Raw genomic sequence first — 26,884 nt, 5'->3', positions numbered from 1 at the left:
AGGGTTAAAACGTGGACGAACCCGATGCGAAATCGGGGAGCCACTGGGTTGGTAAAGATTCCTTGTTTTGGTGTTGGAGGTGAACAAACCTGATGCGAAATCAGGCAGTCACAGGAAATGTTAGTAATGCCTCGTAACTTTTAATTAAAGTTTGATACAACTCGAGCGGTAAAGTTGTATCAGTGGGTGAGTGCTACTAACATTATAAGGATCGCTGGGTAAAAGATGGGTTATCGAATCTACTCGATTTACAAGTGAACACCATTAGTATATTCAATAATCAATTATTCTACAAATGTAAGTGTCGCGATTAGTGATTAAATAATGTAGTTACCAATATTTGCACGGTGTTAACGCACTGGCGATGCGGGGCGTAAGAATGGTTATTTCAATCGTAACCCAGAATATAACTGAACTAGCGGATTCTGTGAGGTTAACTATTGGTTCGTAAGGCGACTCGAACCCGATCCTACTGAATCTAACCAACTCTGTACGAGCGTGACACGACGTGACTCTACGCGTGACTTCACTGCTTTGAACCAAAGAGGGTTGAAACTAAAGGGTTTATATAGTCCCAAAATGAGTGGGGATTCGTTACAAATCTCCATATAAGGAAATCCGTATGGGTCGTCGTCGCGTTACACCCGTTCCCATGGTCGTGATCCAGATGGTCGAGATCATCACTTCCCTTAGTGGTTTGTGATATGCGAAAGGATTTTAGGGCGTTTTCCCTTCGCAGACGCGAGCTCGAAAAATTCTTGAGAGCGGCGTATTGGAAATTCCACATACGTAACACCGCCATCTCTATGACGTTATCCGCTGCCACCGCCTGCCGCCGCCCGCCGGCAAAAAAACGAATTTTTTAAATTTTTAAACTCAAATTTGGATTTCGAGGTCGGGGGGAAATCCTTATCATGACCTTGAAACCCAAATTTGAATTAGAATCCCCATTGTTATACTACTATAGGTACTTGAAATGTGAACACCAGATGATTGTAGCGTATTCAAAATGCGGAAGAACTAACACGACCTACAGAAGTTTAATCGTAGAACTGAGTTTAAAGTGACGGGAGACACGAATCATATAACCGAGGATTTTGAGACCTTGCCCCCGATAAACTGACAGTGTTCACGGAAGGATAAGTGTAAGCTAAAAACAATGCCTTGATCTTTGATTCTATCGAGAGCTGTGAGCCGAGCAGAGCTGAGTTTATAGTCAAACAGTATGATCTCCCTTTTACGACTGATGCGGACAACGTTACACTTGGATAAGTTAAAGTCCAGTTTGTTCGTACCGCACCACCCATTAAGTCTGTCTATGTCGTGTTGGAGTAATAAGTGCATCGTCACGGTTGCCAATCGAGAGAAAGATTTTCAAATCATCAGCATAAAGCAGGACTTACTATGGACAAATACCTCACAGATGTCATTAATAAAGAGGTTGAATAGTAACGGCCCTAAGTGATACCCTTGAAGTACCCCGGAAATCGCCAAAAACCTGGACGAATAACAGTCCTTATATTTTACCCTTATATACCTGCCAGATAAAAAGCTTGAGAGCCAAAGAAAAGCGGCGCCCCGGATGCCGAAGGCATCCAGTTTCGATAGTAGGATAGAGTGGCTAACAGAATCGAACGCTTTGTGAAAATATGTATAGATAAAATCCACTTGAAGTCCCTTCTCTATGCTATTGATTAAATCATGCTGTTAGCTAAGCAGGTTCGTTGTCGTAGATTAACCTGGCATAAAACCATGTTGTTAATGAATAATTATATTTTTAAAAGAGCTAGAGAGTTTGGAGGAAATCAGACCTTCAAATACTTTGAGCATAACATTCTGGAGACATATTGACCTATAGTTCCGTATGTCACATCTATTACCTCCCTTAGGCACTGAAATGACAATGCATGTCTTCTACATAGCAGGGAAGTAGCCCGATAAGAGAGACTTATTAAATATTAGCCAGAGAATACGCGCAAAGATGAAGCTGCAAGATTTAAAAAAGATTTAAAAAAGAGTGTTTAGGCATTTATTATTATTGTAAATCTCTCAAATAAAGGACTAGATCGTCGTGGCGACGGCACTGGCGCACCGGTGAGCCGTGACGACGTCTCCTCGCGTCTCGCGGGATTCACGGGTGGATCGAGTAGCTCGGGTCCCGCGAGCTATGGATGTGGCGAGTGCCGAACCGCTCGAGTTCGCCCTCTTTCTGTTCGACAGGTGAACGGTATACTTCGTGTGATTCTTTTCGAGTGATCCTTTATCTTCGTCGGTTTTACCGGTAGTGTACGTTCCAATATTAACTTTATCTCGTCATTTACACAATTATTCATTTATTTATCGGTCTCGTTCAGTACATTGTAGGATATATACAGTTAAAATTCATTTCTTATAAATTACGCTTTCGGAACTTGATACATTTTTGTATAATCGAAAGTCTTGCTCGAATCTCGAGGAACTTTCGAGAACACCGAGTATAACAGCCGAAATAACACAAGTTGACAAAACATTAATAAAAAGACTGACTGTTGTTTTGGAAGTGATTTGCAGCAATTTTGCTATCGATGCAGATAAATTTAATACATTTTCCCAAAAAAAAACAGCTAGATTAGCAATATCGTTGTACCCCTGGTATTACATGCCGGCAACTCTGTATAAATTTTAATGCACGGTAAGGCCATTGTAGAATGTGCTGTTTAGCCTGTGGGTACGCTCTCAGAAGAGTCTCAGGAAAGCAGAAATAAAGGCTGTAGATATTATAGACTATATCACACCAAGAAATGCTCCCATTTGGCAACGAATCAGGATATGCTCAACACGCTTCTGACAACTTCGGATCCATATATTACTCACTTAAAACCAGAACTAAAGCTCAAGTCACTTTCACTTAGCGAAGAAGCACAATCGTTAATAAAATAGTTATGTGTGTATAGCTTTTGTAAATATTTTTAAATAAACAAAATTGTTGTATATAAAGTAATGTATAATTTACGTATGTTAAAATATTAGTTTATAACGCCTAATTACCCATTTAATAAAATTGAATAAAATTACACATTTTATGTGTAAAAAAGTCATATTAAATTATTTATTTAATATTATATTAAGTTTGATGTTTGAGAAGTAATATGAAACAAAAATAATTAAAAAATATTGAGAAATGCTGATGTTATGAGTTTTTTCCACTTTCTCCTATATGCGTCGGACCACTGTGGGCCGTTCCGATCGGGCGCCGATTCCCAACAATAGTATGATCAATGCGTAAAAACATAAACAGATTATGGGATATGTCGGAATGGTTGAATCATTCATCGAGTGCTGGTTAAAGTGTAATTTTGTAACGACTAGATATCAATTCAGTACACACTGACACAATTAAATCTATTTTCTTTTAGGATAAATTGGAAAATAATGGAGTATTATTTTATCCATCATCACCTTTTCCAGCCAGTTACCACTACACGGCATATCTGAGACCTTTTAATTTTGGATATTGGTGCCTCTTCAATGTTTTGAGATTTCCTGTCTGTCAAGTACCCCTTGGTTTGGACAAAAATGGATTGCCGGTTGGAGTCCAGGTAAGAACAATTATGATTACTAAATTCTAACATGTTTTATTTCCAAAATGAACTATTTAAATACAGTACTGTTTCGAAATCTACACGGGGCGTATGCTACAAAAAAGCACGATCGATATCCCTACCAATTCTAACAAGGGTATGTATCGAAGCCGTATACACTTATTTTTTTTATGAAACTTTGTTGATTTGCAGAACACCCGAAAATATTCGACACATATTTTATTTTATCGGCTGTCGTCCATATTGAAGGGGAAACCAGCCATCACAGTTGGGGGTTGATAAAAGCTACAAAATATACGTCTTTCTTATTCTGGTTCATAGTTTACACATACAAATTTACAGGAAAATCAGTTAACATTCTGCTAGAAAAATTGGCTGAAAAATGTTAATCTTTAATATATTTTTTAAACAAATGTAAAACACACTGTAAACGCTCTGCAGGGAAATCAATTCTTCTTCCAAAAACACAATTTAAAAATAAATTTCTTCCCACGCCTAATAGTTCCCGAGATATTCCGGAAAATATATTTTCCTCCGCTAACTTTGATGGCTGATTTCACCCATTCAATATGGACGATCGCCAATAAAAAATGATGTGTAAAATTTTTCAGGCTACTCTACAAATCCGCAGTTTCATCAAAATCGGGGTGTATGGGTTCAACATATTCTCTTCTAAGAACTGCTCGACGAACGATCCCCCGAAAGACTGTGCCAGCGTTTCAATCCATGTTGAACGATGTGTCGGTGTGTTAAGTAACTACATAATAATGCAACATGAAAATTTTCTCATTTATCACAACATCTGTACGAACCTTTTGCCAGTGGATTGGTGAGATTTTTCTGATCAAAATGAGACCTAACACGACATTGTTTGGACAATTTTCAGTTAAACTTATAACAATGCAGAGTTTATTGATATGCACGCAACATTACGCAACTGATACACCGTAGTTTTGACAAAACTTCTCATATAGATAAAGTACCCGAAAATATTAGTGTTCGGGAAAATCGACATCGCAGCGCCATCTTCCGAGCTGGATCGCACCAGACGGATATGATTCGCGGCACGGCCTGCGTGCTCATGTGGAGCGTCGATCACCGCTCCCCTTCCATCGATCGGCTATCGATGGAAGGGGAACTCGATCACTTGCTCTGGAAATTCCGTCGCTTACGGGTCTTTGCTTAAGTCTGTCGCATGCGTATATTGCCTGTCTGTAGTCCTTGCGTGCTAAACAGCGGACCGCTTCACAGCTTAAATTCTTTCTACTGCTTAAATTCTGCTAAAAACTTAATTGTTCTATCGCTCAATTTTGCTGTGCGGGCTTAATTAGAATAAGGACTCTTTATTTACTGCTTAAAGTATTTATAAACGTAAACCAGTGTACATAGACAATTTTTAATCGCAGTTTACCGCGAGTATTTCCTGACTAAACCAGGCGCGACCCAAAAGGCTTAATTCTAAACAATTAGACACGTAATTTTTTATCGGCAGACATTCGTGTATCACCCTTGAGAGTTGGAGGACAGAAAAACTCAATTTTTTTAGTACTATCTTTCCGAAATGATTAAGTCAGTGTCCACATTATTATAAGTCAAACTGTACATTGTACGAATAATATGGTGTTTCAACTGATTTTCACGGGGAAAGTACCACCTATCTATTGGTAAAGGTTTTATAAATAAATCATGATACTTATGAACATTTTCATGTTGCACTACTTACAATTAGTAGTTATTTGACACACTGACACGTTGTTCCGCATCTTATCGATCTATCTTGCTGACTGCCAGCATATCTCGTTTACTGTCCTTGTTAAAGGGTAGGCGCGAAGCACGGCTCAGGCACACAATAGAAGGTCGTGTATTTAGGCCTAGAACGAAAATAATACATCCAGTACCCTTGATTCTCAATGACGAATTGCACTCACACAATGAAAAGGCTAGCTTCTCCTAGAGAAGGGCGACACACGAAACAGGGGTTGTCTCTTTCATTGTGCAAGTGCGGTTAGTTTCCGAGCATCAAGGGAGCTCGGTGTCCCGCATTTGTTGCAATGATCTTATATCAAGTCAACCCACAAGTAATGCAAATTCTATTGAGAGCTTTAGTTGGACAAAATCCAATTTGAAGAACTCTCTCAGAGTTGAAGAACTTGCTGAGAGACTTGGTGGCTCCTGTCAAAGTTCCTGCCCCGTGATAGGACTGGCAGCAATTGTTTTACTTCCATTTTGTGATATAAACTACCACCAAACAAATTTTGAGCTTCAAACATTTTAGTCAATCGATTTCATTTTTTAACATATTTATACGAGTGGCAGTAGCATGCCGTTCCGCAACAAAGGTGGCAGGAGATCATTTTTCTTTGTTTTATGGTGCCTATTATTAATACGAAAATTTTCAAATTTAAACGTATAAGGATTTTGCACAATATTTTATTACATAATTGACACGCTGCTGTCAAGCGTTATTTCGCTATCGCGATGACAGGAGATCGCTTTGTGCATATGTAGCGCAAATATAGTAGAAAAAAAGATAAACCAACTGTAAACAAATGAGACATCAAAAAGTGACGCTGGCTCCCGGACTAAATGAATCATCGAAGCCTATAGTCGAGATATTGCACCAAAGCATTATAATATCTTCAGGAGTTTGCAAAACATTTAAGTGGCAAAAAATGATCAACGTCAACAATGTCAAAAGTGTCCTGGATAACTTCTTCTTCAAACGAGGATTGGAAAGTTAGTAGAAAGATAGCAAAATGTTCCAGAAAATGAGGGGAAATCCATAGAAGATTAATGAAGGCAGCTACATTTTTGTATTTCTCCTTCTACAAACATAAAAGAAAACTCGCATTACTTATGGGATAACTTGATAATTTGTTAGTAACATGAATAGCAAAATTTTTCTTAATGTTTGGTATTTCACTCGTTGAATTGTTTACATTTTGCCTATTATTTCATCGAGGTGAACCCAACGAGAAGATCATAATTAGTCATCGATTTCAACGATGTTGTATATATGTATAGACTAAGTATAGCAAATCGAAAAATATTTGACTTATATGCGATGTAGCGTACTTAACGGGCACGCGTCAGTCGGCGGTAAATGTAATTAAAAGCAAATATCACTCGGAAACACTGCGCATGTTAAGAATTCAAAATTACGTTAGCAAAAAAAAACTTATAAAAGAAATCTGGTTTATTAAGAGTGATAAGGTATATTTGTGGGCCAATCATCTAGTCTTAATACAGGTCTAGTCGTATGCAATCAAAAATTCGACTTATTGTTCTTTGTCTTGGCGGACAAGAGTATGCTTAATGAGGGATTTTCAGGACGCTAGGTGTTGTTGATGCATATTCCGCCAAAAAATTGCGTCGACACCTGCTTTATGCATATGAAATTGCCACACTGCGATAATTCACGAAATTAGATCAATACGGGGAGTTCGTGATTTAGTTTTGGCGAAGCAGGATGGATTGTAACCATTTGTGACTAATTCTATGCGCCCTTGGTTAAATGAAGAACTCCGAGTTGTTTGGGTAGTACAACGTCCTTTATGGCTGCCAGTTTGCTGGCTTACAGTCCCTCGTGGTCTTACAACTATGGCTTATGTCTAAGACTTACATACTTCTCTACGGTTGTGGTGTACTGCTTAAGCAGACCGGAGCGACCTTTTACCTGTTACTCTGTGGGACTGACCCGCGAGTGTACGGAGGTCGTTGAAAATGTCACGTAGAATACTAAACCCTACGCCGGAACCGACAGCGGTTATCAGCCTATGCCTTCTAGGACGATCAACTTTCGTCTTTTGTGAGTCGTGGAGGAAGAGTTCCCAAAAATGACGAGGGGAACTATCGTGAAACACGAGGTGTCCTCGAGAAAGCCCGCCCGTGGCGTACTACCGCTCTAAACGGATTAAAGTCGATTTATACAGCCACCGAGGACGGGTCGGGGACGAGCCGAGCCTATGGTTAGCTTATGGCTATTCGTCGCCGAGCGTCCGATGAGCACCCGACGAGCGCTCATTGGCCAATGGCCATAAGTAATCATAAGCTCGGCCAGTCCTCGGCCCGTCTTCGGTTCGCCCTCAGTGGCTGTATAAATCGACCTTTACGCTGTGGAGACCAGCAATATCGTGCCGGTAACTTTTATCACGCAGGCCCACTCCTGCCTAATACCGTACGTACGGAGAGAGGAAGATGGAATAATGCCACCCCGGTATGGTTATTAACAAACTTTAATTACGGCTGCTACATACATCTGCACGCTGGGCAGTCGAGTGATCCCTTAAGCCTTAAACCAGCGCTGTCCAGCGGTAAGGCTCCTCACGCACCAGTTTTCCCTTTCAACCGTTCCTTCCCCACATAATATTTGCGATGAATAGTAGAATTAGCTCGTTATAGCGACGTGTATCACTAATACTCACGTCATATGTAGCGTCATACTCGCCTCTCTAGCATCGTGCGGTATCCCTGACGACGCAGATGGGATTGGGAGAACCCCAAAGGGCTCGCGAGATCTGGGCCCAGCCGTGGACCGCGCTGCCTTAAGGGGTTATACCTAGTCAGGCGGCCGAAAAGAGGCGTATGTTTGTGATTTTTTTTTTTAAAAAGTGGATACATATATTTTTACAGAACTTTTTGCACTTAAAAGAGCAACATTGAAAGAACATTTGGTAATTTTTTCGTGGAAAAATATTTACGTTTATAATAAAGTAACAACCCACATCTAAGAAGCCTTTTTAAAAATTTACTTTTACGGTGAGCACTGCCATTCGGAAGCAGATTATCTAAAATCAAAATACAAAAATGATTTCGTTAATATATTATTGTATCCTCTGATTGGCGGAGGGATTTTCCGAAATATTAATTTAAAACAAAATGGCGGCTATTTAAATTTGAAATCCTAATTTTTTCGTGCCAGAATCACGCGAAAAAAATCAGGATTTCAACTTTAAATATCCGCTATCTTGTTTTAAATTAATATTTCGGAACCCCTTAAGGGGACTATGCAGTCGAAAAATCGATTATTTTTATTGTATATTCGGAAATTACTATCTTTTCTGGATAAATTAACACTGGATTTATATTAAAATTCGCAAAATTGTTAATGTGGCAGCTAAAAAGGTCAAGCGGCAACTTACAGCGTCGCCTTTGCCCAGAAGGGGCAGACAGTTGGTGCTCATGGCAAAAGGTAAAGTCCGAAAATAATCTAGCTACGTAGAAACACAAACCTGCCCCTCACCCCCTGACGTAGAAAAAGCCATCATACTGATTTATAACGACCTCTCCAATGAAGAACTTCTTACTGAGGTCGTGTTCAGATATATTGGCCGGTGAGCTCGATTTCGTGAGCAGCACGCGAGGAGAAATCAGCCATCACCACCTGACGATCGTGGATTGGCAGTTGAAGTTACTGGGCCCCCGAAGGGTATGGTGGGGTAACGGGAAGACTGCTCGGCTCCGCCTAAACGAAGGCCTGTAGCTGTTGTTTATTCTTAGCGCAGCAATTGTGTGCGTTACGAAGATATGCGTAGCCCAATACGAGGTTCGAAAGAATTAATGTTCTGACCAATAAAACTCCTGATTTTTTTCGGACCTAACGCACACCTATTCTGATGTATGTATTTCTACGTTAAGAACTCGGTTTGCCCTACACGTCAGGAGCATGGCGCTATCGTCACTACTTCTGACTCGCTCTTGCTCTGCGAAGGCGAGAACGAGATGGAACGACAGCAAGAAAGAAACGAAAAAGTGGTGGGGATGCTTCACTGCATGTTACGTACCTCACGGGTACCGAATCCCCACCGCGGAACGAGCAGGCCTAGCCCGAGAGAGAGTGAGAACGTAGAGAAAAGGAGCACCGAGGCAGGCATGCGGTGTGTTGGGACAATACCCCTCACGAAACTCACCGGCCAATATATCTGAATACGACCTTAGGTGTATTCAACAGAACGCAAACAAGCGCTACATTAGTATTGTGAGGGTTAAATAAGTAGAATAGATTTATTGGATATAATGAGTTCGAAAGACAAAAGCCCTTTCGTCTGGCTGTGGCCTCGTGATGGCTCGACGCAGACTGCCCGCCGCGCAGTTCTCGCTCGCCGCCCAGCAACCCACCGGCAACGCCGTGCCTCGCACCGCGTGCTTGGCAACGCTGTGTCTGGCTCGCCTCGAGCCTACTACAGTATGGTTTGGAAAATAGCTTTGAAAAGGATATTTAGCGGCCAGGAAATAGTAGAGAAATGATATTTTTTTATTGTTATTTTTATTGGAAGAGTTAGGAGTGAAAGCACTCTCCTACTCGCTATTCCCACTTCGCACGCTCGGGCGGGGGAGGGGGGGGGGGGGCAGTCGAGGGCGCTCCACATAAAGTGTAGGTACACACTTGCAGAGAGGTAAAGTAGACTCCTCCTAGAGGTCAAGATACCGCAGATGATAGGAATGTTGCTCGATAGTAACAATTACACATGTCACTGTTTAAGACGTATATATTTGTAGTAGAGGTCGCAGCTTTTCACGTGTATTTAAATACACGTGTAACGTGTATTAAGGAATTCAAAATCCGTGTTCTTTAAACCCATGTACACGGATTAGAAGTACACGTGTACACGGATACCCGTGCAATTCTGTTCACGGGTACCCGTGTATATCTGTTCACGGATACCCGTGTAGTTCTGTTCACGGATACCCGTGTATGTCTATTACACGTGTACACGTATATTTAAATTGGTTCGTCACGATTAATTTTGCGATTGCTTATTAGGTATAGTATCTCTTTTGTCTGTTTAGCATTGCATGCATGGTCTCACAGATCTAAATATGAGACACTGCAGTCTGCACGCACGCAAATACTTACAAACTACGTCCATCGCATCACACTGAAAGATGCGCGCGGTCCTGAGTTCGACGCCATCGATAGTTACCGACATGACAAATAAAGTATGTACATATTTCTATTTAGTCGATTGTACGAGGCGGTACTTGGCGACCTTGCTATTTCTCTGCACAACGATACCTACGCGTATATTAATTATTAACTAGTATTCAATTTGTGTAATTTTCGACGTGTGAATATCTGAGTATCTAAATATATTGGCCCGCTTTTGCGAAAACAAACTAATCTTCAGGTTACAGGTAACAATAAACAACACATAATAAATTGTCATAATAAAATTTAATCTATTAATTTTCTATTTTGGTACAAGAAAAGTAAAGTATCGACATTTTCAGGTAATAAACGCGTTCTTTTTCGTGTTACAATATTTTCAGCAGTGGAAAAACACCGCTCAGAGGTATCCGATGTTGCCGGTACTGCCAAATATTTAATTGCGAGTTCCGCAATTGTTGGGTATTTGATTGCCCGCGTCTTCCACCATTCGAAAGGACATAAATCAAATCGTAATGGCGGTTCGGCTAAATATGTTTCAAATTCCAAATTTAAATTGGAATGTTCATCAAGTTCATCGTTATATAAAAATTGTAAAGCTGTTTTCTTTGATGATTTTTCTTCTGTTGTATTTAAGGTTTTTGGGGGCAACGCTTCAAGTAATTTTTTTACTTCAACACGAATTAGGTCCCGTACATGTAAAAGCTCATGTTCCAGATCTTTGTATCTGGGGTCGAGGAAGCAACAAATCTGATTTAATGATATTATGCTGCTCTCATTAAATTCGAGTTTGAAACGTCGCGTAATTTGCGAAATTGTGGTTTCCTTAAATATGTGAATAATTTCATCATCATTTTCTTGTAAGTGAAGATGCTTTTCTAATAGTTTTTTAGCAACGATCTCACCATTGATATTGGCGAGTACTTTTCGCCACAAAAGAGCGTAGTTATAATTTGTAACGGTTTTAATATGTTTATTAGTGATTCTATTATTCCCTACTAACTTTCCGTTATTTCTATTTTTTTTTGCTACACATGAACTTGTTATAGCTCTATCTACTATAATGTTCGATATACAACATCTATTTGTGTATAAACGATCTAGCATAAGAAACGTGGAGTTCCATCAGGTGGAACAACATTGTAGTAATGTCGTTTGTGTCACTCCAAGCAATTGTTGTTTCGCTTCCAGAGCCTGTTTTGTAACATTAGAGTGTTTGAAATGGCCAACTACTTTACTACACAAGCGACTCAGACATTCCACATTCTCTGCTTTGAGTGCCTTATTTATTGCAAGTTGCAAGGTATGAGCTGCACATGTTACGCCTTGAATGTCAGTTTTCTCGCCTATTAAGGAGATGGCATTTGTCATATTTCGGGCATTATCTGTCACCATAGAAACTACTTTGTTAGTTATTTCCCAATCGGCCAGCGTATTTATTAATTCATCACCGATATTTTCGACAGTGTGACGTTTTTCCATTTCATGCGTAGTCAGAGTGTATGACTGTGTACACCATTGACTATCGATAAAATGTACGGTTACCGTAATGTACGTATCCTGGGTTAAAGAAGACCAACAATCTGTTTACATGCTATGCTTTTAGCAGCTGTCAGGTTTTCCATAATTTTTCCTTTAACATTGGTCCTCAAAACAGTTAATCTCCTTTTAATAGCTCTTCCTTACAAATTTTATAATGTGGTTCAAGGACATGCATGAAATTTTGAAACCCGAGGCTTGAACAAAAGGAAAGTGGTAATTGATTGATTACTATTAACTTAGCAAGTGCTTCATTTATCTCCTCGGTTCTTGTACGATCGCATAAACGGTGACTCGCAGTCGCAGTGTCGCAAGAACGAGATTGCAATTGCCTTCGACGTTTTCTTGGATGTGAAGTTCCGGGATCCATATTTTCAATATTTTCTACTATACTTGTCGTCGTGTCACCTTCTATATGATAACATTCACTGCTAGTACTGGGTAACGAATCTTGTACCTGATAATTTGGGGGCTTCAGATGATGTATTCCTTGTAAATGTCTACTCAATGAAACTGTTGTTCCCCCAGTACATAAAAATTCATTGTTTTCACCTTCATTGCACATGTTGCAGATACCTTTTTCCCCAACACGACCTGCGTACAGTCATACCCAACTTTTTCGTTTGTCCATTTTGAAAATGTTTTGGAATAGTCGTAGAACTGCACTCACCAGTTAGAATTGATCGGACAACATGGACATCGACAAGCAAACTAACTTGAAAATAAAAGAATCGCACCAGCGATGTATGAAACAGATGAAAATTGTCGACCGTTGCCAATAACAAATGACAAGAGCCCGGTTAGCGACCGGTACCAATGTTCATGTATGCATGTATTCTGTGTATATGCTGGGTTTCTTAAGGTATGCATATATGTGTACTATACACACAGCTATCTGTATGCTAAAAATTATAGGAGAATTTCCGATGATTCCTATTAATAGAAAAAAATTCCTAGCGCCTAAGAAAACATCACAGGCACTCAGTATCTCGTTCTTACGATACTACATAAATAATCAATCAATCCCACTTTCTTTTTGTTCAAGCCTCGGATTTCAAAATTTCATGCATGTCCTTGAACCACATTATAAAATTTGTAAGGAAGAGCTATTAAAAGGAGATTAACTGTTTTGAGGACCAATGTTAAAGGAAAAATTATGGAAAACCTGACAGCTGCTAAAAGCATAGCATGTAAACAGATTGTTGGTCTTCTTTAACCCAGGATACGTACATTACGGTAACCGTACATTTTATCGATAGTCAATGGTGTACACAGTCATACACTCTGACTACGCATGAAATGGAAAAACGTCACACTGTCGAAAATCTCGGTGATGAATTAATAAATACGCTTGCCGATTGGGAAATAACTAACAAAGTAGTTTCTATGGTGACAGATAATGCCCGAAATATGACAAATGCCATCTCCTTAATAGGCGAGAAAACTGACATTCAATGCGTAACATGTGCAGCTCATACCTTGCAACTTGCAATAAATAAGGCACTCAAAGAAGAGAATGTGGAATGTCTGAGTCGCTTGTGTAGTAAAGTAGTTGGCCATTTCAAACACTCTAATGTTGCAAAACAGGCTCTGGAAGCGAAACAACAATTGCTTGGAGTGACACAAACGACATTACTACAATGTTGTTCCACCCGATGGAACTCCACGTTTCTTATGCTAGATCGTTTATACACAAATAGATGTTGTATATCGAACGTAATAGCAGATAGAGCTATAACAAGTTCATGTGTAGCAAAAAAAATAGAAATAACGGAAAGTTAGTAGGGAATAATAGAATCACTAATAAACATATTAAAACCGTTACAAATTATAACTACGCTCTTTTGTGGCGAAAAGCACTCGCCAATATCAATGGTGAGATCGTTGCTAAAAAAAACTATTAGAAAAGCATCTTCACTTACAAGAAAATGATGATGAAATTATTCACATATTGTAAAGAATACTCTGGATCGTCGATGCTAACTACCCTGAGTCGTACAAACGAATGCCTCTCGTTCCTTTTACGCGCCTCGAACCCTCGCCGATACCCATGACGTCATCGGCATTCATCGAGAATCCAAGTTACATTGTATATACATCTTACGTGTCCTACGGGGCCTCGCGCCTTCGACGACGGCGAGCGATGCCCCGTGTGATTTTCAATATTCTCGTATTGAGCGTTACGACTTCCTTACAATATTTAAGGAAACCATAATTTCGGAAATTACGCGACGATTCAAACTCGAATTTAATGAGAGCAGCATAATATCATTAAATCAGATTTGTTGCTTCCTCGACCCCAGATACAAAGATCTGGAGCATGAGCTTTTACACGTACGGGACCTAATTCGTGTTGAAGTAAAAAAATTACTTGAAGCGTTGCCCCCAAAAACCTTAAATACAACAGAAGAAAAATCATCAAAGAAAACAGCTTTACAATTTTTATATAACGATGAACTTGATGAACATTCCAATTTAAATTTGGAATTTGAAACATATTTAGCCGAACCGCCATTACGATTTGATTTATGTCCTTTCGAATGGTGGAAGACGCGGGCAATCAAATACCTAACAATTGCGAAACTCGCAATTAAATATTTGGCAATACCGGCAACATCGGATACCTCTGAGCGGTGTTTTTCCACTCCTGGAAATATTGTAACACGAAAAAGAACGCGTTTATTACCTGTAAATGTCGATACTTTAGTTTTCTTGTACCAAAATAGAAAATTAATAGGTTAAATTTTATTATGAAATTTTATTATGTGTTGTTTATTGTTATCTGTAATCTGAAGATTAGCTTGTTTTCGCAAAAGCGGGCCAATATATTTAGATACTCAGATATTCACACGTCGAAAATTACACAAATTGAATACTAGTTAATAATTAATATACGCGTAGATATAGTTGTGCAGAGAAATAGCAAGGTCGCCAAATACCGCCTCGTACAATCGACTAAATAGAAATATGTACATACTTCGTTGTCACGTCGGTAACTATCGATGGCGTCGAACTCAGGACCGCACGCATCTTTCAGTGTGATGCGATGGAGGTAGGTATGTAAGTATTTGCGTGCGTACAGACTGCAGTGTCTCATATTTAGATCTGTGAAACCATTCATGCAATACTAAACAGACAAAAGAGGTATACCAACTAAGCAATCACAAAATTAATCGTGACGAACCAATTTAAATTTACGTTCCCACGTGTAATATTAATATACCTGTACACGTGTAATAGAAATACACGGGTATCCGTGAACAAAACTACACGGGTATCCGTGCACAGAAATACACGGATACCCGTGTATTAAAAATTACACGGATTGAAGTTCGGCTACGTTTACTACACGTGAAATAGGGACCTCTGTTTTGTAGATAATCTTTCGGGGACCGTCGTCTCTCGCGTCGTACAGGATGTTTATACAATAACTTATCGACGACGGTCCTCGTCGCTTTCCGAGAACCCCCAAGATGCAATCGTAGCGCTACGCATCGACGCCGAAATTCGATACATCGCCGATATCGCTGCTGACGCCGACGACCAAACTACGAGCCTGGTCGTATTGAGGCGGCGTGCTCGTTGCACGTGCCGCCACATCACCCCCCTTGGTGAAATTAAGGGTGCGCTCGCACTTACAACTACTGTACACACATTTCCATATATACATATATACACCTTACCAACTACTATGTACATGCTTACAACTAGGATGCGTTCGCGGATTCCACGTTTACGCCAGCATCTACGTACTTCCGTCGTAGCGATCGGGGAATCGTACGCGTCTTCCCGACCGTGTCGTTCGTTCGGTCGCTCTATCCGCAATGGTCTCTGCGGGGACCACCTGCGGAGTCGATCTCCACTGGAATCACTCGGTTTTTAACACGGATGTTAAAGTGTTTCGAGTGTCGCTGGATTACCTCGTAGGGACCGTCGTATGCCGGTTGCAAGGAACCCTTGACTCCGCCGTGTCGCACGAACGCGTGCGACGCTGTTTACAAATCCTTAAAAATAAATGTCTTTTTGTCTCCGTGGCGCGATGCCGGAGACGGTCGTAGACCACGGAAATGCTGGCGAAGCCGCGAAATGAATGCCTCTCCCTCATCGGTGGGGGCTCACGAGTCGGCTAAAAATTCACCCGGTAGGCGAATCGGTTCGCCATAAATCATCTCCGCGGGCGTTGCTTGGATATCGTCCTTCCAGACAGCTCGAATGCCTAAAAGAACGACAGGCAGTGAATCTGCCCATCCCGCATCGGCGTGGCAAACAATCGCGGATTTTAATTGCCGATGGAATCGTTTCACCATACCGTTCGCTGCGGGATGGTACGCGGTCGTGTGCAGGTGCTGCGTGCCGATTAAGCGCGACAACTGCTGAAACAACGCCGATTCAAACTGTCGACCCTGATCGGTTGGGAGTCGTTGAGGTGTTCCGAACCTCGATATCCAACCGGAGAATAGCGTATAAGCCACCGTTTCTGCGGTGATATCCTCCACTGGGAAAGCCTCCGGCCATCGCGTAAAACGGTCGACGCATGTTACGCAATATCGGTAACCCCTCGAGATCGGCAAAGGACCGACGATGCCCACGTGCAAATGTTCGAAACGGGACGGGAAACGTTTCAAGTACTGAAATCGGCCGACCGGAGTAGACACATGTCTGCTTGTCTTTGCTCGCTGGCACGGTACGCACGCTCGCGCCCAGGTTTTGCTACCCTTCTGGATACCCGGCCACACGAAGCGCTGTGATATGAGTTTCGAGGTCGCCTTAGCTCCAGGATGCGCGAGGTTATGCAATGACGCGAACGCTTGACGGCGGAATGGTTTTGTAACAAACGGTCGCAATGAGGGGGTTGCGGAATCGCAATATAATTCGACATTCGTGCCGGGCAACGCGACCTTTTTTAGGGCAAGGGACGAATCTGAGCGTAGGAGCGCGTGCAATCCTCGTCCACTTGCTGCGATTCTGCAAGTTTCGCGTAATCCAACGCCGGCGATACCTCCGCGATCCGCGATAACGACGTTTTCCTTACCGGAGACGTGCTGGACATCGGTGGAAAATTGCCCTATCAAGTCGAGATAACGGAACTGCCGCGGAGTGTATTTCTCCGGTTTCTGCGTGAATGCGAACGTTAACGGTTTATGGTCGGTGAAAATCATGAATACGCGACCCTCAACCATATGCCGGAAAAATCTGACGGCTTTGTATATCGCCAAAAGCTCCCGATCATATGGGCTGTAATTCCGCTCGGCTCCCGTTAGCTTCTTGGTAAAGAAAGCCGAGGGTTGCCATCCCGCGCGCGACCGCTGCTGCAGCGCAGCGCCTACCGTGAAATCCGAAGCATCCGCAAAAATTGCCAGGAGCAGCGTGACATCGGGATGCGCCAGGAGGGCTGCACGTGCGAGGCTCTCCTTGCATCGGTCGAAAGCCTCGATCCTGTCCGCCGTCCACACGACAGGAGTTCGACCCTTGACGTTCCCCAGTAGGGCTGCATTGAGAGGCGCCTGGATTCCGGCAGCCGCCGGCACGAACCGTCGGTAAAAATTCAGCATGCCCAAGAACTGCCGCAGCTGTTTGACTGTCTCCGGGCGCGGAAAGGTTCGAATCGCTTCGACCTTCTGCGGAAGCGGCCAGGTGCCCTGTGCAGACACCGCGTACCCCAGGAAAGTCACTTCTGGAGCACCGAAAACGCACTTCCGCGAGTTCACCAATACGTCGTACTCGCTTAGGCGACCGAACAATTCACGTAAATGGCGCTCGTGTTCCTCGTTGTAAGTGGACGCCACGAGGATGTCGTCGATGTACACGTAGCACCACTCGAAGCCACGCAACACCTCGTCCATGAATCGTTGAAAAGTCTGGGCCGCGTTTCGTAGTCCGAACGACATATACGGGAACTCGAACAACCCGAACGGTGTCGTGATCGCGGTTTGTATTTTGTATTTTTTGTTTTCCTGTGTGTTTCTAACACACAGGATGGCGTTTCAAGCATTTCGCTTATATTGCCCAACGAACGATAGTCATTTTTCCTTCTTCCCTCCTCTCTCCTTCGGGTCCCAGCAGCAGCGACGCACCGGGAGATAGGTGATGGTCACCCATCTTTCCCCAGTACGCCGCCCCGTGATGTTTAACTTCGGTGATCTTACGGGAACCGGTGTTTCCATCACGGCCTTGGCCGCTGGTCGTGATCGCGGTTTTCGGTATATCTTGCGGATGCATCGGAATCTGGTTGTATGCGCGCACCAGATCGACCGTCGAGAATATTGTCTTGCCGGACAAACATTGCGCGAAATCCTCGATGTGCGGCATAGGATATTTGTCCGGAATCGTCCTCGCGTTCATCCCGCGATAATCACCGCACAGTCGCCATTCCTCTTCGTTGGTTTTCTTGGGGGCTGCGTTGGTTTTCTTGAGAACCATGTGCAGGCCCGACGACCAACAACTCTCAGACCGGCGCGCCGTTCCGTCCTTCACCATTCTCTCGAATTCGGCTTTCGCAATCCTCAATTTGTCGGGAGCTAGCCGTGGAGGTTTGCAGGACACGGATGGACCAGGCGTGGTCCGAATGTGGTGACACGTGGCGTGTTTGATCGTACGGTGTCCTCCCGACGGCCGCGTGACATCCGGGAACTCGGCGAGAATCGCGTGATACCTCGTTTCTCCCGCTATCGCTTTAACGCTATCGGAACGGCTTGCGACGACGCGCCCCGCCGTGGACAACGTAGTGACGCCGTCGATTAGTCTCTTGCAGCGTAGATCGACGAGGAGGCCGTAGAAACCCAGGAAATCCGCTCCGATGATGGGTGTCGTGACGTCCGCGATGACGAATCGCCACGAAAAATCCCGTCGTAGCCCGAGATTCAGGTGAAAGGTGACACACCCGTATGTCGAAATCGTTGAGCCGTTTGCCGCGTAAAGCTCGTACGTGGACTTCTCACGTAACCCGCGCACCAGCGAACGCGGGAAAACGCACAGATCGGATCCAGTATCCACCATAAATGCGAGCTTCGTATCGCGATCTGTGACGAATAGGCGGTTGGTGGTAGGCTCGGAATCGCTTGCCGCCATTAATGATCGGCCTGGCCGTTTCCCGACGCGAACCTGCATGGATCGCGGCACTTTCTCGCGCGAGCTCCGAGCTTCCGATGGTACCAACATAAACCATCGTCGGGGATGTTCTCCCGACTGTGGTCGCGCGATTGCGAGGCACCGCGGCGTCGTCCTCGGGACTTCGAACGTGCCCGGCGGAAATTGTCTCTGCCCAAGCGAAGGGCCGCGATTTCGCGGCGCAGTTCGGCAATCTCCGCGTGGAGATCATTGGGCGGCTTCGATGCGGCGGCGACCTGGGCGCCCGGCGCTACCTCCATCACCGCGTCGGCGAGGGCGGCGAGGTCGTCAAGGGGCTCGTTCTGCCGCGTGACGAGAACAGCGTGCACTCCCCACGGAAGACGGCCCATCCAGAGGGTCTTCAAAAAACCATCCAACACAGTATCGCCCGCAAGGATTTGCAAACGCCTTAGAAAAATCGAAGGTCTTCGGTCGCCGATCTCCTCGTGTTCCAGCAGGCGTCATATATTCTGTTCCCTCGAGTCGGATAATCGCCGAATCAGTTCTGCCTTCAGTTTGTCGTACATACCCGTCGCCGGCGGGTTATTGATAATGTCGATCACCACGTCGGCGTACTTATTCTCAAGATTCGCGCTAACGTAGTGATATTTCGTCGAATCCTGCGTAATTCCCGACAGGACGAATTGCGACTCGAGTTGTCGGAACCATGTTGTCGGGTTCTTCTCCCAAAACGGCGGGACCCGAATGGAAACACGCGCTACCGCCGGCGGAGATGCGGCGGTTGTCGGCTCGGGGTTGTTCGCAGAGCCCATCTCCAGATTGCTCGAGGAACCTGTCCCCGAATTGCTCGCGGAGGCCCCATCTGGACCGTCCGTGGGGTTCACCATCGCTGTCGGTTCACTGGGTCACAGAGTTCGCACTTTCTCGCGTCCCACACTACGCGAACGTTGTACCGATGGATAACGCGGTCACAATAAAACAATAATCTGCCTTTGCGCGACAGATCACGTCGGGATCACCAATTATGTGGGTGACGGGAAAGTGAATGACTTCCAGAGTTTAGTCGTGATGGTCTTTATTGATAGACGTTGACAAGGCACGGTGTCGTCCGTACCGTTCGCTGGTTTTGTTCTCACTGTCCTGTGGGCTCTCGGCGCGGATCTTTCGGGGACCGTCGTTTCTCGCGTCGTACAGGATGTTTATACAATAACTTATCGACGACGGTCCTCGTCGCTTTCCGAGAACCCCCAAGATGCAATCGTAGCGCTACGCATCGACGCCGAAATTCGATACGTCGCCGATATCGCTGCTGTCGCCGACGACCAAACTACGAGCCTGGTCGTATTGAGGCGGCGTGCTCGTTGCACGTGCCGCCACATTGCCATAACGAAGTCACTACGCCAAGAGAAGTGCCGTGCGCATTGCATGGCAACGGACACCGGCTCGCGCAGTCTTCCCACAACTGCACAGTCCGCGGAGTGGGAGAACGGCCGCTCCCCACAAAAACGATTAGTTCGCATCCATCTAGCGGTTGCACGTTGTACCTGCGCTGCTGATACCGCGCCTCAGCGTGGTGGAGAGACGATCGTCGTCACAACCATCTTCTGGGTTACACTCTTGCGATATCTACTGTGAGCGTAAATGACATTACCAATGTTTGAACATCAAAAGAGTCTCAAGAAACCCGACTCGTACTTTGAAATATTTTAACAAGCGCATACTCACAGTCACATTTTTTTCCATCAGCAGTAAGCCCCCACGGCGTCATTCAACAGAAAATGATATATAGTAGGATAAGGGTCGATGTAAAACCCTGCCAGGGCCCCATCGGGCCATTTGCAAGTAACGCCAATAACAGTGAAGCCAGCGCAAACAATGGTGTTTTGCGTAATTATTATTTATACCAGGATGGTGGTGGGGGGGGGGGGATTTGCTCCCCGATTTCGTTTGGGTACAATTTTGTAATAAATAAAAGGGTTTTTCCTCAATAATGTTTATTTAGTATTTAAATTTTTTTTGCCAGTTTTTCAAAATTATATCGACTAAATTCCGTCTTCCACGGCTATTTACAAAACGCCCAATACAAGTCACCAAACCGAGAAGTTAATCAATCTGGAAAAAGGTACTTCAGAATCCATATTGTTTATCTGACTGTATGCGGTGTTGTACCGACGTATTGAGACCACATACTGCGCAAGTCGATTTGCTAAAACATGAATTGTTTTCTTATTAGGTAGATACTTGTTTATTGCGAAGTCTTCCGCTATTCTCGTCGAGTTAACAGAACTGACTTATTTTTTTTAAATAAAAATTGTCTCAAATTCTGCACATTGTTATTGTGTGTATCGATTCATGGTTAATTTCACACTATTCTACTTTATAACTGAAAAAATGTCAGTAAATGCCAAATAAAACATTACGGCTCTTTCCAAATTGAGAGTTAATTTTACTCCACCTTGTGGTTGATCGCTGCAGCATGCTGGCGCTGGTTCAATAACGACGCTCGAGTTTGAAACCCAGCAATTTATTAACAGTGACCGTCACAAAGATCGACAAGAGGTATGGAGTAAAATTAATACATTCTGTCAAAAAAGTACCGGGAATTGGTCAATGAAACACAAAATATGTATTATTTATCGAAATTTATTGTATCGCCTTCACAGTAGGCTCCTTTCGAAATAATACACTTATGCCAACGAAGAACCCAATCATCAAAACATTTTTTGGAATCAACTTCAGTACTCGCCGCGAATTCTCTTTTATGTCATCTATCGACTGAAAACGGATGCCTCGAAGTGGTTATTTCAGTTTTGGGAAAAGAAAAAAGTCGGCCGGAGCCATATCAGGGGAATACGGTGGCTGCTCGATAAGACTTGTTGAGTTTTTGGCCAGAAACTCGTTCACAATAATAGCCTTGTGAGATGGTGCGTTATCGTGGTGCAAAATCCATGAGTTTTCTTTCCACAAATCTGGTCTTTTTCGACGAATTTGCTCTCTCAAACGCCGCATAACGCTCAGATAATATTCTTTATTTACTGTCTTACCTTGTGGCAAGAATTCCGAGTGCACAACACCGCGGTAATCGAAAAAACTGTCAACATCACCTTCACTTTTGATCGACTTTGACGTGCTTTTTTCGGTTTCGGCTGAATTGGAAGGCGCCATTCCGAAGCTTGTTGACTGGTTTGCATGTAAAACTCGTAAACCCATGTCTCATCACCAATTACAATGCGTTTTATGAATGTGAGGTCGGAATTAACTCGTTCTAGCATGTCTTCAGCAACCTTAACGCGATTGAGTTTTTGCAGAAAATTCAGGTCTTTCGGCACTAATCGAGCGGCAACGCGTTTCATGCCCAAACAATCGTTTAAAATGGTACGAATTGATTCGTGAGACACAGAAATTTCGGTGGCTATCTCTCTCCGACTTAAACGACGATTTCCAGCCACCATTTCCTTCACTTTACCGATGTGAAGTTCAGTTGAAGACGTTGATGGTCGACCAGAGCGAGGCAAATCTTCCATCACATCTCGACCGCTTTTAAATGCACTGTACCATTCATACGCACGTGTTTTTGATAAAGTCGATTCACCGTAAGCCTTATGTAACATTTTCAGCGTTTCGGCACACGAAATTCCATTTGCAATGCAAAATTTCAGACAGATTCTTTGTTCGATATTTTTATCTATTGTAAAAATCGCAAAACACACTTGAGATGAACTGACACAATGGCGCACTGTAAATAAACTAAATGACAAGTGACGCTCAAACTCCGCGTGAGTATAGAGGACAGTTGTGCCAACTTAGCGACAAAAAGAATTTCAACAATCCCTTTAAGCGAGCTTTTTAAATGATCGATTCCCGGTACTTTTTTGACAGAATGTAGATAGCCGTAAACGTTGACCGACAATAGTCACGAAGTGATAGCCGTTTCTAAGGCTGACAAGAGTTGAGTGAGTACCTTCCAGAGTCTGTTCCTTGAGTTGTGATTCATGATATCTGTATGATTCTCTTCTGACTACATTTTAATAATCACTAACGAATTTGTATCTGTTGCGTATATTATATTTATTAAGAACAGGATAAAGCAAATTGTAGAATCTTAATTATAATATCTTGTACAGAATATCAGACGCCATGTATATCACACAAAGGAAAAACTGAGACTGGTACATAACGAAAAAGACCATTGACTCTGGAAATAAAAGATGTGACATAACCTAACAGAACGGAAATAAAACGAAACTGGCGCCACCTGGTATACTCAATGTTACTGACCATAAACTAAAATTACTAGATGATGAACAAAGCTATTTACAACACTCCCACTCTTTGTTCATTTACATCGAGTATTGATACTGACCTTCGATTTGAACAAAACATATCTCGTGGCAAAGCCTTTGTCAAGAAATCCGCCAACTGTTTTTCAGAAGATACATACTGCACAGATATACTTTGATTCTCGACACATTCTCGAATATAATGAAACTTAATGTCTATATGCTTAGTTAACTTGTGGTGATCAGAGTTTTTCACCAAACGAATTGCACTTTGGTTGTCCACAAAGAGCTTAGTGGGCTCATCAGAGATCACTTGAAGCTCAGTCAACATCATTCTCAGCCACATTGTTTCCTGGGCTGCTGATGAAGCTGCAATGTATTCTGCTTCTGTCCTTCAGCCAGGACACTGATATATCCCGTTGTAGATTTCCGAGTTTCTTCATCTCCAGCAAAATCAGCATCCGAGTATACCAAAAGTTCATTATATTTGCCTTGATAGCAAATACCGTAGCTCCTAGTTCCTGCGATGTATCGCATAATTCTCTTCACTGCTGTCCAGTGCGCCTCAGATGGATCATTCAGAAACCTGCTCACTTGACCCACTGCAAAAGAGATGTCTGGCCGCGTTACAATGGCAAGAAATATCAAACTTCCCACAGCCTCTCTGTATGGTACACCCGAAGTCGTCTTAAGACTTTTATCTTGACTTGCACTCTGCAACTGTGTATTTGGATCTGCTGGCGTTGCCTGTGGATTGCAATCTTGCATGTTAAATTTGGCCAGAACTCGTTCAATATACCCCTGCTGAGCAAGAAACATTCTTTTATTTTGTCTATCTCGTTTAATTTCTATCCCAACAAAACAGTTTGAATGATCTATCTTGATCTCAAACTGCGAACCGAGTTCCTGTATTAGAAGTGCTAATGTATCAGAACATGTACTCATCAGCATACCATCATCCACACACAGCGCCAGCCAAATCTCCACTCCATTAAGTATTCCTCGATACACGCATTTGTCTGTATCTAATGGTTTTAAATTGAATAGATTCAGGAACTTACAGAATTTCTGACTCCAACATCGTGGAGACTGCTTGAGTCCATACAGACTTTTTCTCAGCCTGCAAACCATTTCTGGATCGTCGCTTTGGAAACCCTCTGGCTGCTTCATATAGATCTCCTCCGTCAGATCACCGTAAAGAAATGCAGTCTTTATGTCAAACTGCAGAATTTCCATATCGTAGATTGTTGCAAGTGCCAGAAGAACTCTAATTGAATCGTACCGAATTACTGGAGAAAACGTTTCCGTATAGTCAATTCCTGCTTTTTGTGAATATCCCTTAGCGCATAATCGTGCCTTGAAACGTTCAATTTTCCCATCTGGTCTTCTTTTAATCTTGTAGACCCACTTGCAATCTACAGTTTTCCGATCCGGAGGTGCAGGTGTCAATGTCCAAGTTCCATGTTTGTTTAACGAGTTTATTTCCTCCTTCATAGCATCACTCCATTCCCTGGCATTCTGACCAGTAACTGCTTCCTGATACGTTTGAGGTTCATCATATATTGCTGCACATGCAATGTCAATAGCTACCTGACATGCATCAAATCGGTTTGGTGCCTTAAGAGTTTTCCTGTCACGAAGTGTAGGACCTTTCTTCGCTGACTGCTGCGATGTATTTTCTTCCCCGACTTGTTGTTCATTGCTCCCCTGTTGATCTTCATCTGGTGGATTGTTTTCCTGTACATCTTCCATTGATGGATAAATCACGCATTCTGGATCGCTGACTATCGCTCCTGAGGTATTCCCCTCGTTAAACACTACATCTCGGGCTACTTTGACTTTTCTTGTATTCGTATTATACAGTCTATAATTCGTGCTGTATCCGTCGTAGCCAATGAAGATGACTTTTTCAGCTTTCCCGTCGAATTTAGTACGAGCAATCTTGGGTATGTGGACATAAGCCTCCGCTCAAAATTTCCTCATGTGCATGAGAGTCACTTTCTTGCCAAGAAACTTTTCAAATGGAGTCATGTTATCGTTTTTCTTGCTTGGTCGTCTGTTCAGTATGTAGACACTTGTGTTTACTGCTTCTGCCCATAAAATCTCCGGAAGATTTGCATCGATGAGCATAGTCCGTGCACATTCCACAATTGATCGATTTTCACGTTCGATCCGACCATTCTGCTCTGCACAATATGGTGCCGTCCTTTCTGCAATTATTCCAGTCTTCTTAAAATGTTCAGCAAACTGCTCATTAATATATTCACGGCCATTGTCGCTTCTGAATGCTTTTATCCTGTTACCCGTTTGTCTCTCAATTACCCTCTGAAACTGTAGAAATGTTTCAAATGTATCGCTTTTAGACTTCATGAAATACACAAACCGATACGAAGTACATTCATCTTTGAATAACAAGAAATAGTTTGCACCACCGAGCGAAGTAACTGGCATCTTCCCACAGACATCTGAGTGTATAATTTCTCCAGATTTACAAACGCGTGCATTCAGAGTGGTATGGAATGGCAATCGATGCATCTTACCAGACTGACAAGATTCGCAAAACAGATTATCGATACTTGTTGATTTTATTCCTGGTATTAAACCTTGATTGGCCATTTCTTTAAAACTATTTATACCTGGATGACCCAATCTATCATGCCATAGCTTCACTGTTGCTTCTGTCACTGTATTTGCCTGCTCGACATTTTTCTCCTTAAACAGCATCTTATAGCACTGGTTAGCCATTTTTATGCCCGTAGCAATAACCTTTTGGTTCCGTACCTCAATTCTACTGTCATCGAATGTAACCTTGAATTGTCTACTCGTAACAGCTCCCACTGAAAAAAGGTTTTTCTTTAATTTTGGTACATATAGAGTATTTTCCAATGTCCGAGGCTCCCACTGTCCATTAACGAGTGCCAGAACTTTTACTGTGCCAATGCCTTCTGCTTTTACAAACGAGTTATCTCCTATCTGAACAACATTAGACGAGCCATCTATTGACCGAAGTTCTGTAAACATCTCCTTACGAAAAGTCATATGTTTTGACGCTGCACTGTCCGCAAGCCACGCATTCTCACATCCAGTGACTGAAATGTTCTTAAATTCGGCACTCAAAGCAACATCCTTTAAAATGTCCTTCGAGATGTCGTCCTGATCATCCTTTTTTGTTTTGTTCGCTTTCAATTTGTAGCAGTTACGCTTCATGTGGCCAGCCTTTTTGCAATAAAAACACACGACACTCGACTTGCTAGTCGACTTTTCTTGATCAGCGCTTTTTCCACCTTTAGGAGTTCGAGGGCTTGTATTTTTCTTCTTCACGTTTAACGTTGCAAATGCCGCTTCGATATCTTCATCCTGGGTAAGCCGCTTCTCTTCCTTGAGGAGACGAGAGGATAGGTTTTCAAAAGTCTGTTTCGTTTCGTCGTACGAATCCCATGCGTTTATGAACGCACCATAACTGTTCGGTAAGCTTTCGAGTGTTTTTGCAATTTTATCCATGTCGGTAACACGCTCACCTACATCTGCTA

At 42.9% G+C, this 26,884-nt stretch overlaps 1 protein-coding gene and 1 long non-coding RNA gene across 3 annotated transcripts in view; both read left to right on the top strand.

The window, feature by feature from the left end:
- LOC143367066 (uncharacterized) overlaps positions 1-26,884 on the top strand; it is a 391,763-nt gene that overhangs the window by 333,025 nt on the left and 31,854 nt on the right. The gene's annotated exons all lie outside the window — the stretch shown is intronic.
- The window catches only part of LOC143367001 (fatty-acid amide hydrolase 2), a 174,392-nt gene that overhangs the window by 144,262 nt on the left and 3,246 nt on the right, over positions 1-26,884 (top strand). The window contains exon 8 of one of the 2 annotated variants that reach the window (XM_076808585.1): positions 3,396-3,578. The exons of the other annotated variant lie outside the window; for it this stretch is intronic. Within the exon in view, the coding sequence (XP_076664700.1) occupies positions 3,396-3,578 (183 nt within the window). The remainder of the gene's footprint in view (positions 1-3,395; positions 3,579-26,884) is intronic. 2 annotated transcript variants of the gene reach the window in all.

The sequence above is a fragment of the Andrena cerasifolii genome, chromosome 3 (genome assembly GCF_050908995.1).
Source record: "Andrena cerasifolii isolate SP2316 chromosome 3, iyAndCera1_principal, whole genome shotgun sequence".
In the NCBI taxonomy this organism is placed as follows: domain Eukaryota; kingdom Metazoa; phylum Arthropoda; class Insecta; order Hymenoptera; family Andrenidae; genus Andrena; species Andrena cerasifolii.
The sequence above is the reverse complement of the archived record's forward strand: the minus strand, read 5'-3'. Positions and strand labels throughout refer to the sequence as shown.